Consider the following 11841-nt stretch of genomic DNA (forward strand, 5'->3'; position numbering starts at 1 on the left):
GGAGATCTAATAGAATCTTACAAGATAATACATGGCTTGGAAAGGGTGGACACTAGGAAATTGTTTCCATTAGGCGAGGAGACTAGGACCTGTGGACACAGCCTTAGAATTAGAGGGGGTAAATTCAGAACAGAAATGCGGAGACATTTCTTCAGCCAGAGAGTGGTGGGCCTGTGGAATTCATTGCTGCAGAGTGCAGTGGAGGCCGGGACGCTAAATGTCTTCAAGGCAGAGATTGATAAATTCTTGATGTCACAAGGAATTAAGGGCTATGGGGAGAATGCGGGTAAGTGGAGTTGAAATGCCTATCAGCCATGATTAAATGGCGGAGTGGACTCGATGGGCCGAATGGCCTTACTTCCACTCCAATGTCTTATCGTCTTTATGGTCTTACACTCAACAGAGGACGACCAACAGGTTTTGGGTAGACCAAAAAGCATCTGACTGAGTTGATGTAACTGTGAAGGGAATGCATTATGAATAGTAGAACACTGAGAAGCTCTGAGGATCAGAGGGATTGTATACCAGTCCCGTAAGCTATGAGGACAGGAGGTTAAAGTGGTTAAAGCTACCTTGACTCTCCTAGCTAAGGAGTAGAGTTTAAGAGCAGGGTGGTACTGCTGGAAATGTATAAAATGCTAGTTAGGCCACAGCTAAAGTATTGTGTGCAGTTCTGAAATCTGCATTATAAGGAGGGATGTGATAGCACTGGAGAGGGTGCAGAGGAGTTTTATCGGGATATTGCCTGGGCTGGAGAGTTTGCTATGAAGAGAGATTGTACAGACTGGGGTTGTTTTCCTTAGAAGAGATTGAGAGGGTACATGATTCAGATGAATAAAATTGAGGGGGATAGCCAGTGTAGACAGGAAGAAACCTTTCTCAAAAATAATAAAAAAACTGTTGGTGCTGGAAATCCGAAACAACAAAAGAAATTGCTGAGGAAACTCAGCAGGTCTGTGAAGAGAAAGCAAAGTTAAAGTTTTGAGTCCAGTGACACTTCTGAAACCTGATTGAGTAAGGGGCAGAAGGTTCAGAGATGTGAGAAAAATCTTCTTCATCCAGGGGGTGGTGTGAACTTGGAAATCACTGCCTGTAAGTGTGATGGTGGCAGAAACACTCGGAACATACAGAATTATTTACATATGTAATTGTGATGCAAGGCTATGGACCAAGTATTGGAAGATTAGAATAGTTAGATAGTTATTTTTGACTGGCATAGATGTGATGGGTCAATGGGCCCTTCTCTGTGCTGTAGATCTCTATGATGATGATGACTGAAACTATGCCTCCGTGCTTGTTAGAAAGATCTAGTGACAAGGCATTCATGCCTCCTTCTTCTGACAGTCTGAAGAATCCAACAGAATCAAACCTGTCCTTTAACCACAGGACATCAAGGATGTGATGTGCTAAACACTGCCTGATGGACTTTGGTTAGTGTTCCACTGCACACACCTTTTGCAAGGGGGCGGTGATATGGTATGGTCCAACTGCTGGAGTGTTCCACACTAACGCTGCAAATTGCATTGGTACAACAACAGTGATGTCAGGAAAGGAGTTCCCTGGTTTTGATCCAGTGACAGTGAAGGAACAGTGATAAACTTCCAAATTAGGGTTGTTTATGCAATGAGATGTGTATCAATGACACATGAAATAATGGTGCAAACCAAGCATGTATAATCTACATTCATAGGGTCTTACTGTTTGACTTGGTTTTAATTTGGCAGACCTGGAATTTGGGAAAGCCTGTTCTTAGTTCTGTTTTCTCATTGGTGGTTAGATCTTCAATCAGGTTAATTGCAGCAGCTTAAGATTCATAGAAATTAATGACAAAATAGATATAAGCTTCATAGTTAAGAATTTTCAAAAATTTAAGAAATTTTAAAAATTGAACATTGCAGAATATGGAAATTTTCACTTTGCCAAGTTTACTGTTTTTAAATCCCACAGTATCAGTACTGGAGCTGTAACTTTATAGACATTTTTAATCAATCTGTTCACGGCTGAGGCAGGTTAGACTTGAACCCCCAGGCCTTCTGGTTCAGAGGTAGGGTCTGCCGCACTGGTCAACATTGCAGCAACTCACCAAGGCTCCTTCAACAATAGCTTCCAAACCTGCCAGCTAAGCTGCCTAGAATGACAAGGCCAATAGATGCATGCAAACAGAATAGCACCTGCAGACTCCCCTCCAGGCCGCAAAAGATCCTAATTTGGAAATATATCACTGCTCCTTCATTCTCACTGGATTAAAACCCTGGAATACCTTTGTTGGCATTACTGTCGTTCTACCAATGCAACTTACAGTGCAGTATTAAGGAAGACAGTTCATCACAAAATTCTTGAAGGCAGGTTAAGATTGGGCATTAACCAATGAAGTATATGTCCCACAAAATAATTATTTAAAAATCAACCGAATAATTAAAAAGGCTCAAGTGCAGAGTTCTGCACAATCAGAATTGGATATAGCACTCTAGTTGTGGCTTAACCACAGCTTTATAAAAGTTAAGCAGGACTTTCTTGCTTTTTGTTTGCAAAATATCTACTTACGTTTTTTTCACCACTCTCAATATACTTTACCACCTTCAAAGAGTGTTGCTTATTCCTGCATAATCTTTAGAACTGAACAATTAAGATTTGTATACACCTCCCTGTCTGTTATCATTGGACAAAGTTTAAAATCGCAACAGGTTATAGTCCAACAGGTTTAGAGAGGCACCTCCATTATCTGGCATTCGATTATCCGAGCAAGGTTGCAATGGCTTGGCTAAACTGTTACTTGACATTCGATTATCTGAACAAAATTGTCCCTGCTCTTGTCATTCGGATAATTGAAGTTCCTCTTGTATTTGGAAGTACTAGCTTTCGGAGCACTGCTCCTCCTTCAGGTGGTTGTGCAGCATAAGACACAGAACTTATAGCAAAAGATGTATGCATGACACTGTAATTTTTTGTTATAAATTCTGTGTCTTATGATCTTATGCTCCACAACAATCTGATGAAGGAGCAGTGCTCTGAAAGTTAGTGCTTCCAAATAAACCTGTTGGACTATAACCTGGTGTTGTGATTTTTAACTTTGTCCACCCCAATCTAACACCAGCTCTTCCACATCATGGTGTCATTGGAAAAATTTTAAAAATGTAACCATCTGTACTACAATTGTTATAACTATGCACATATATCAGAATAGCACTAATTTCTGGGGAACACTATTGTTCACCATCTGTAAGACTGAAAAACAACAGTTTACCATGACTCACGGTTTTTTGGTTTTAAGACTTCTATATTTATTATCCCAGCATTGAACGAAAAATAAAGAATTGTGGATAGAACATAGAACAGTACAGCACAGAACAGGCCCTTCAGCCCATGATGTTGTGCCGACCACTGATCCTCATGCACCCTTAAATTTCTGTGACCATCTGCATGTCCAATAGTCTCTTAAATGTCCCCAATGACCTTTCTTCCACAACTGCTGCTGGCAACACATTCCATGCTCTCTCAACTCTGTAAAGAACCTGCCTCTGACATCCCCACTATACTTTCCTCCAACCAGCTTAAAAACTATGACCCCTCGTGTTAGTTATTTCTGCCCTGGGAAATAGTCTCTGGCTATCGACTCTATCTATGCCTCTCATTATCTTGTATACCTCAATTAGGTCCCCTCTCCTCCTCCTTTTCTCCAATGAAAAAAGTCCAAGCTCAGTCAACCTCTCTTCATAAGATAAGCCCTCCAGTCCAGGCAGCATCCTGGTAAACCTCCTCTGAACCCTCTCCAACGCATCCACATCTATCCTATAATAGGGCGACCAGAACCGGACGCAGTATTCCAAGTGTGGTCTAACCAAAGTTTTATAGAGCTGCAACAAGATCTCATGACTCTTAAACTCTATCCCCCTGTTAATGAAAGCCAGAACACCATATGCTTTCTTAACAACCCTGTCCATTGGGTGGCCATTTTAAAGGATCTATGTACCTGCACACCAAGATCCCTCTGTTCCTCCACACTGCCAAGAATCCTTTCGTTAATCCTGTACTCAGCTTTCAAATTTGACCTTCCAAAATGCATCACCTCGCATTTATCCAGGTTGAACTCCATCTGCCACCTCTCAGCCCATCTCTGTATCCTGTCAATGTCCCGCTGCCGCCTACAACAGCCCTCTATACTGTCAACGACATCTCCAACCTTTGTGTCGTCTGCAGACTTGTTGACCCATCCTTCAATCCCCTCATTCAAGTCATTCATAAAAATTACAAACAATAGAGGCCCAAGGACAGAGCCCTGTGGAACACCGCTCACCACAGACTTCCAGACAGAATATTTTCCTTCTACTACCACTCACTGTCTTCTGTTGGTGAGCCAATTCTGTATCCAAACAGCTAAATTTCCCTGTATCCCATTCCTCCTGACCTTCTGAATGAGCCTACCATGGGGAACCTTATCAAATGCCTTGCTGAAGTCCATATACACCACATCCACAGCTCGACCCTCATCAACTTTTCTAGTCACATCCTCAAAGAACTCGATAAGGTTTGTGAGGCATGACCTTCCCCCCCGCCCCCCCCTCAAAACCATGTTGACTGCATTTAATCAAGCCATGCTCTTCCAGATGGTCATAAATCCTATCCCTCAGAATCCTTTCTAACACCTTGCGGACGACAGACGTGAGACTTACTGGTCTGTAATTGTCGGAGATTTCCCTATTTCCTTTCTTGAAGAGTGGAATTACATTTGCCTCTCTCCAGTCCTCAGGTACGACTCCAGTGGAGAGCGAGGATGCAAAGATCTTCGCAAGTGGCGAAGCAATTGCATTTCTCGTTTCCCAAAGCAGCCGGTGACAAATCTGGTCTGAGCCTGGCGACTTGTCAATCTTAATGTTTGACAAAAGTTTCAGCACATCAGCTTCCTCTATCTTTATCAATTCCAGCATGCACACCTGCTCTTCAAAGGTTTCATTCACTACAAAGTTCATTTCTTTCATAAAGACAGAAGCAAAAAACTCATTTAGGGCTTCCCCTACCTCCTCAGACTCCACACACATTCCCTATGCTATCCCTGATCGGGCCTACTCTTTCTTTGACCATTCTCTTATTCCTCACATTAGTGTAAAATGCCTTTGTGTTCTCCCTAATCCGTTCTGCCAAGCCTTTCTCGTGCCCCCTCCTGGCTCTCCTCAGACCATTTTTGAGCTCCTTCCTCGCCTGCCTGTAATCCTCTAGAGCTGAACTTGCCCCTAGCTTCCTCCACCTTATGTAAGCTACCTTTTTCCTTTTGATGAGAAGCTCCACCGCTCTCGTCATCCAAGGTTCCTATATTGGAAATCAGCCACACAAACAGAAATTGCTGGATAAAACTAAGCAGATGTTGCAGCATCTTGTAAAAAAAAGCAGAGTTAACATTTCAGGTCCAGTGACTTCTTCAGAACTGGCACTGACTCTCCTGTTTCATGAGCCCCCATTGTTAACCAGCATTTCATATAATACTTTGTAAAATGTTATCTTAAAATCCATAATGAAAACACCTATTGTTTTCTGTACATTAGGCTTCTTTCTTAGAATCATAGAATCCCCACACTGTGGAAGCAGGCCACACTAAATCTCTGAGGAGCATCTCACCCAGACTCCCACAGCCCCCCACCCTATTTCTGTAACTCTGCATTTCCCTTGGATAATTCATCTAGTCTGCACATCTCTGGACACTATGGGCAATTTTAGTATGGCTAATCCACTTAACCTGCACATTTTGGTCTGTGGGAAGAAACCAGAACACTGGGAGGAAAACCACACATACGTAGAATGATCAAACTGGATGAAATAATGGATCTTATTATTCGAAAGGTATGCTGGAATATGAGCTCAAAAACCTTCTGACTCACTGTTCAGACTTGATTCAATACAACTTAGCTCAAAAGTGAGAGAGTGCATGCAACATTTCCCGCCTCAGGTGACACTTTGCGTGGAGTTTGCACATTCTCCCCGTGTCTGCGTGGGTTTCCTCCGGGTGCTCCGGTTTCTTCCCACAATCCAAAAATGTGCAGGTTAGGTGAATTGGCCATGCTAAATTGCCCGTAGTGTTAGGTGAAGGGGTCTGGGTGGGTTACGCTTCGGCGGGTCGGTGTGGACTTGTTGGGCCGAAGGGCTTGTTTCCACACTAAGTAATCTAATCTGTGAATAATACATCGGCAATGAAAGCATTTAACTAAACCCACGAGACCTTGCTTCTGGGCAAAAGTGGAGGTTTCTGTCAGACAATGTGAACAGGTTGCAGTCACTGAATTCAGGCTAGTAGCTGCAATGCAATACAATCCCTGATTATCCGCACCAGTGTTAGAATGTCACATAAGAATTATGAGCAAGAATAGGCCATTTGGCCCTCAAACCTGCTCCATTATTTGTTGAGGTCATGACATTTTATTTATTTCCGCAAAAATTTTTTTTTGGTAATTCAATTCAATTAATGAACCATAATGTGCATTTTACAAATCTGTGTTGTTGTTCTTAATTAAAATCTTTCCAAGCACCTGTAGATTTATGTTTTTCCCCCTCAGATCATTGCTTCTAAAATCTTAACTATACTGATGTTAAACTTTCTGCTGAGTAATGTTTGTCTCTTTGTACTTTAAAGTTGCTTCAGGAGCACTGACTGGAATAATGGGAATGAGATTCTACAATTCAGGAAAATTCATGCCGGCAGGGTTAGTCGCTGGAGCAAGGTAATGATATAGACCATCTTGTCACCTAACAAAAAATTATATTGCTGAATATTAAGTAGAGCCAAAATATATTTGATTAAAACAAAATTCCAAAATCCTGCCCCTTTTAGATCAATGAACTGCAATGACTTCTCACCATAAATGTGAATCACTTTCATTTCAAGAAACTGATCTATTGTCTTATGGTAAAACTCTTATTGGCTTCCCTTGTTACATATTCCACAACTTGATTGTACTCGTGTTAAAAATGGCAAGTTTTTGCTGACATGGGCAAATGTGGGCATCTGCGCATGCACGCTGATCTGGAACTGCAAATGTGCATAAGTGCAGACCATCTATATCATCCTGCCTTCCTTTTCTCATCTCCCTCCTCCCACCTGGGCTAATTTCCTCTAGGCGTCTTGCATACTCACTTACCCCTGCTATACCTCATTTGAATGTTGCACCTTTTCTCTGCGTATGCTCATCGTATCTTTTGCGCATGATGTCTGTGGCAAGGTGGTGAAGGAACCAACAAGAGGGGAAAAAAAACCTACCCTCATAATCACTAATCTGCCTGCCGTAGCTGCATCTATCTGATGAAAATGACCACTGCTGTTCTTGTGGCGATGAATCATAGAGTCATAGAATCCCTACAGTGTGGAAGCAGAGTATTTAGCCCATCATGTTCACACCGACCCTCAAAGAGGATCCCACCGACTTCCCATGGCTAATCCATTTAAACTGCACATCCCTGAACGTTATGGGCAATTTGGCATAGGTAATCCACTTAACCTACTCACCTTTGGACTGTGGGAGGAAACTGAAGCACCCGGAAGAAACCCACACATACACAGGAAGAATATGCAAACTCCACAGAGACCGTCACCTGAGGGTGGAATCGAATCAGAGTCCTTGGTGGTATGAGGTAGTAGTGCTAAACACGAGCTATTGTGCTGCCCTAAGTACAGTCTTTGCATAATGGATACACTCCATTATGTTGTGTGACACTATCATTGTGTTAAATGGAGTTCAGACTGGGCATCCAAGAAATGCTGTGTGCCATCAGCAGCAGAATTGGGCTGGAACACAATCTTTAGTCTTTAGCCTTTGGCCTGGCATAGCTGCCAACTGTGTTATTACCATCAGGTGAAGCAATCAACCCTTGTTCGATTAAAGAGTGCAAGAGGCCATGCTAAGAGCAGCACCAGGCATATCAAAAAATGAGGTGTCAATCTGATGCTACAAAACAGGGTGAATTGTGTGCCAAAGACATAAGCAGTAAATAATAGGCTCAAGTGATTTCACAACCAGTGAATTGGATTTGAGTTCTGCAGTCCTGCGATATCCAGCCATGAATAGTAGGTGGTAACCAGATAACTCACTGGAGGAGAAGGATCCGCAAATCCTTCATGATCCTGATGAAGGCCTTTGCCCGAAACCTCGATTTTCCTGTCCTCGGATGCTGCCTGACCTGTGCTTTTCCAGCACCACACTAATATTGACTCGGATCCACAAATATCCCTATCTTCTATAATAGAAGAAAGCAGCATGGCAGAGCAAAAGATAAGGAACATTTGTAACAATTTTCAGCCAGACACATTGAATAGATGATCCATCTCCGCTTCCGCTGGAGATGTCCCCAGCATAATCGGTACCAACCAATGCTATGCACTCCATGTGATATCAGGAGGTGGCTGCAGGCACTAGTGCTATGAAGGCCTTAATAACATTCTGGCACTTTCTTAGAGGTAACCTGCTCAGTAGCACTCGGTTTGTGTTCTGCCAGCACCAATTTGTTCCTAACCTCAAATACAGCCTTGGTTATGCTTAGGCAAAAGAACTGAACTCCAGAAATGCGTGAAAGTAACTGTGTCCAAAAGATGTAGGGGCAGAAATTAAGCCATTGAGTCTGCTCCACTGTTCAATTATGGCTGATATGTTTCTCAACCCTCTCTCCATAACCCTCGATCCCCTTCACAGTCTCAGTCTTAAATATACTCAATGACCTGGCCTCCACAGCCTCCTCTGGCAGTGAATTCCATAGATTCACTACTCTCTGCCTGAAGAAGTTTCTCCTTTTTTTTCTAAAAGGCCTTCCCTTTACTCTAAGGCAATGTCCTTAGGCCCTAGTCTCTCCTACCAATGGAAGCATGTTCCCAACATCCACTCTGTCCAAGCCGTTTAATATTCTGTAACTTTCAATTAGATGCCCCCTCATCCTTCTAAATTCCATTGAGTATAGACCCAGAGTCCTGAAACATGCCTTGTAAATTGAGCTTTTCATTCCTGGGAATGAAAGTTCCAGAGCCAATACGTTCTTTCTGAAAAGGATGGAGCCCAAAACTGCACAAAATACACTAAATGTGATCTGATCAGAGCTTTATATAGAGCCTCAGAAGTACATCTCTCAAAATAAATGCCAACATTGCATTTGTATTCCTAACTACTGTCTCAACCTGCAAGTTTACATTGAGAGAATCCTGGACTAGAACTCCCAAGTCTTTTTACAATTCAAACTTCTGAATTTTCTCCCCGTTTAGAAAATAGGCCTTGCCTCTATTTTTCCTATTAACATGCATGACCTTATACTTTCCCACGTTCTATTTCATCTTCCACTTCTTAGCCCATTCTCCTAACTTGTCCAAATCCTTCTGCAGCCTCCCCACCGCCTCAATACTAGCTGCAGCTCTATCTAGCTTTGTATCATCTGTAAACTTAGCCAGAATGCCCTCAGTTCCTTTATGATTGGATTCCCAACAGTGTGGAAACAGGTCCTTTGGCCTAACCAGTCCATATCGACCCTCCAAAGAGTAACCCACCCAGACCCATTTCCCTCTGACTAATGCACCTAACTCTATGGGCAATTTAGCATGGCCAATTCACCTGACCCGCACATCTTTAGATTGTGGGAGGAAACTGGAGCACCTGGAGAAAACCCACGCAGACGCAGGCTGGAATTGAACCTGGGACTAGGGCGGCACGGTGGCACAGTGGTTAGCACTGCTGCCTCACAGCGCCAGAGACCCGGGTTCAATTCCCAACTCAGGCGACTGACTGTGTGGAGTTTGCACATTCTCCCCGTGTGTGGATTGTGCTTCAGCGGGTCGGTGTGGACTTGTTGGGCCGAAGGGCCTGTTTCCACACTGTAAGTAATCTAATCTAATCTACTGTGAGGCAGCAGTGCTAACCACTGAGCCACCTAGGTCACTATTGTAGTGAAAAGCTGTGGTCTCACCAAAACCACATCTGAGTGTAGCATCAAGAAGCCCAAGCAAAACTAGAGTCAGTGGTTATCCGAGGGAAATCTCTGTTGGTTGAAGTCTTGCCTGGCATATTGGAAGATGATTGTTGGACGTTAGTCATCTCTGGTCCACAACATCTCTGCAGGAGTTAACAAAAATTAGGAGCAGGAGTAGGCCATTCAGTGCTTCACACCTGCTCCACCATTCATTTGATCATGGTTGATCCTCAATAACTTTGCTGCTTTCTCCCCATCTCCCTCTAACTCTTGCTTGAATGCATTCTGTGCCTTGGCCTCCTCAGCTTTGTATGATAGAAAGTTCAGTAATTTCTCATGTCAGTCCTAAATGGCGTATCCCATAGCATGAGACTGTGACTCCTATTTCAGAAATCCTCAGCTATAGAACACCTCCTTCGTGCATCTGCTCTACCAAATCATGTCAGAAGTTTGTACATTTCAATCAGATCCCCTCTCATCCTTCTGAACTCTAATGAACACAGGCCAAGGTGAAACTATCTCTTCTCATAGGAGAGTTGAGTCATCCACAATATCAGCTTAGTGAACCTCTAAGGCAAATATATTGTTTGTTAGGTACAAAGAACAAAGAAAATTTACAGCCCAGGAACAGGCCCTTCGGCCCTCCAAGCCTGAGCCGATCCAAATGTACTGTCTAAACCCGTTGGTCAATTGCTAAGCATTTGTATCCGTCTGCTCCCCACCTACTCATGCATCTGTCCAGATGCATCTTAAATGAATCTACCGTACCTGCCTCTACCACTTCTGTTGGCAATGCGTTCCAAACGCCCACCAAGTGTGTGAAGTACTTGCCACGTGTATCCCCCTTAAACTTTCCACCTCTCACCTTGAAAGCATGACCTCTCGTTTATTGAATCGTTCACCCTGGGAAAAAGCTTGTCTGTATCCACTCTGTCTATACCCTTCATGATTTTGTTAACCTCAATCAGGTCCCCCCTCAATCTCCTTTTTTCTAGTGAAAATAAACCTAACCTACTGAACCTCTCTTCATAGCTAGCACCTTCCATACCAGGCAACATCCTCATAAACCTTCTCTGCACCCTCTCCAAAGCGTCCACACCCTTTTGGTAATATGGCACCCAGAACTGTACACAGTATTCTCAATGCGACCGAACCAATGTCGTGTACAATTTTAACATGACTTGCCAGCTCTTATACTCAATGAAGGCAAGCATACTATATCCCTTATTGACCACACTATCCACGTGTGCAACAACCTTCAGGGTACAATGGACATGCACTCCCAGATCTCTCTGCCCATCAGCTTTTCCCAAGGCTCTTCCGTTCATTGTATAATTCTCTCCCTCCAGAATTAGACTTGCCTAAATGCATCACCACACATTTGTCTGGATTGAAAGCCATCTGCCACTTTTCTGCCCAACTCTCCAGTCTATCTATATCCTCCTGTATTCTCTGACAGTCCCTTATCTTTTCGCCACTCCATCAATCTTTGTGACATCTGCAAACTTGCTGATCATACCAACAGTACCCTCTTCTAGATCATTTATGTATATTACAAACCACAGTGGCCCCAATACTGACCCCTGTGGAACACTACTGGTCATCTTTCTCCGTTTCAAGAACCTCCCATCAACTACTACTCTGTCTCCTGTTGCTCAACCAGTTCTTTATCTACCTAGCTAGAACACACTGCACACCATGTGACTTCACTTTCTCCATTAGTCTACAATGGGGAACCTTATCAAATGCCTTATTAAAGTCCATGTATATGATTAGATTACATTACAGTGTGGAAACAGGCCCTTTGGCCCAACAAGTCCACACTGACCTGCCGAAGCGCAACCCACCCATACCCCTACATTTACCCCTTACCTAACACTACGGGCAATTTAGCATGGCCAATTCACCTGACCT

General features: G+C 43.2%; 1 protein-coding gene across 3 annotated transcripts in view; it reads left to right on the plus strand.

The window, feature by feature from the left end:
• Nucleotides 1–11841, plus strand: part of LOC122540053 (transmembrane protein 14C-like) — a 40542-nt gene that overhangs the window by 20050 nt on the left and 8651 nt on the right. For all 3 annotated transcript variants that reach the window (XM_043675390.1, XM_043675388.1, XM_043675389.1), the window contains exon 2: nucleotides 6620–6707. In XM_043675390.1, the coding sequence (XP_043531325.1) occupies nucleotides 6620–6707 (88 nt within the window). The remainder of the gene's footprint in view (nucleotides 1–6619; nucleotides 6708–11841) is intronic.

Source organism: Chiloscyllium plagiosum, chromosome 33, assembly GCF_004010195.1.
Source record: "Chiloscyllium plagiosum isolate BGI_BamShark_2017 chromosome 33, ASM401019v2, whole genome shotgun sequence".
NCBI classification, from domain to species: domain Eukaryota; kingdom Metazoa; phylum Chordata; class Chondrichthyes; order Orectolobiformes; family Hemiscylliidae; genus Chiloscyllium; species Chiloscyllium plagiosum.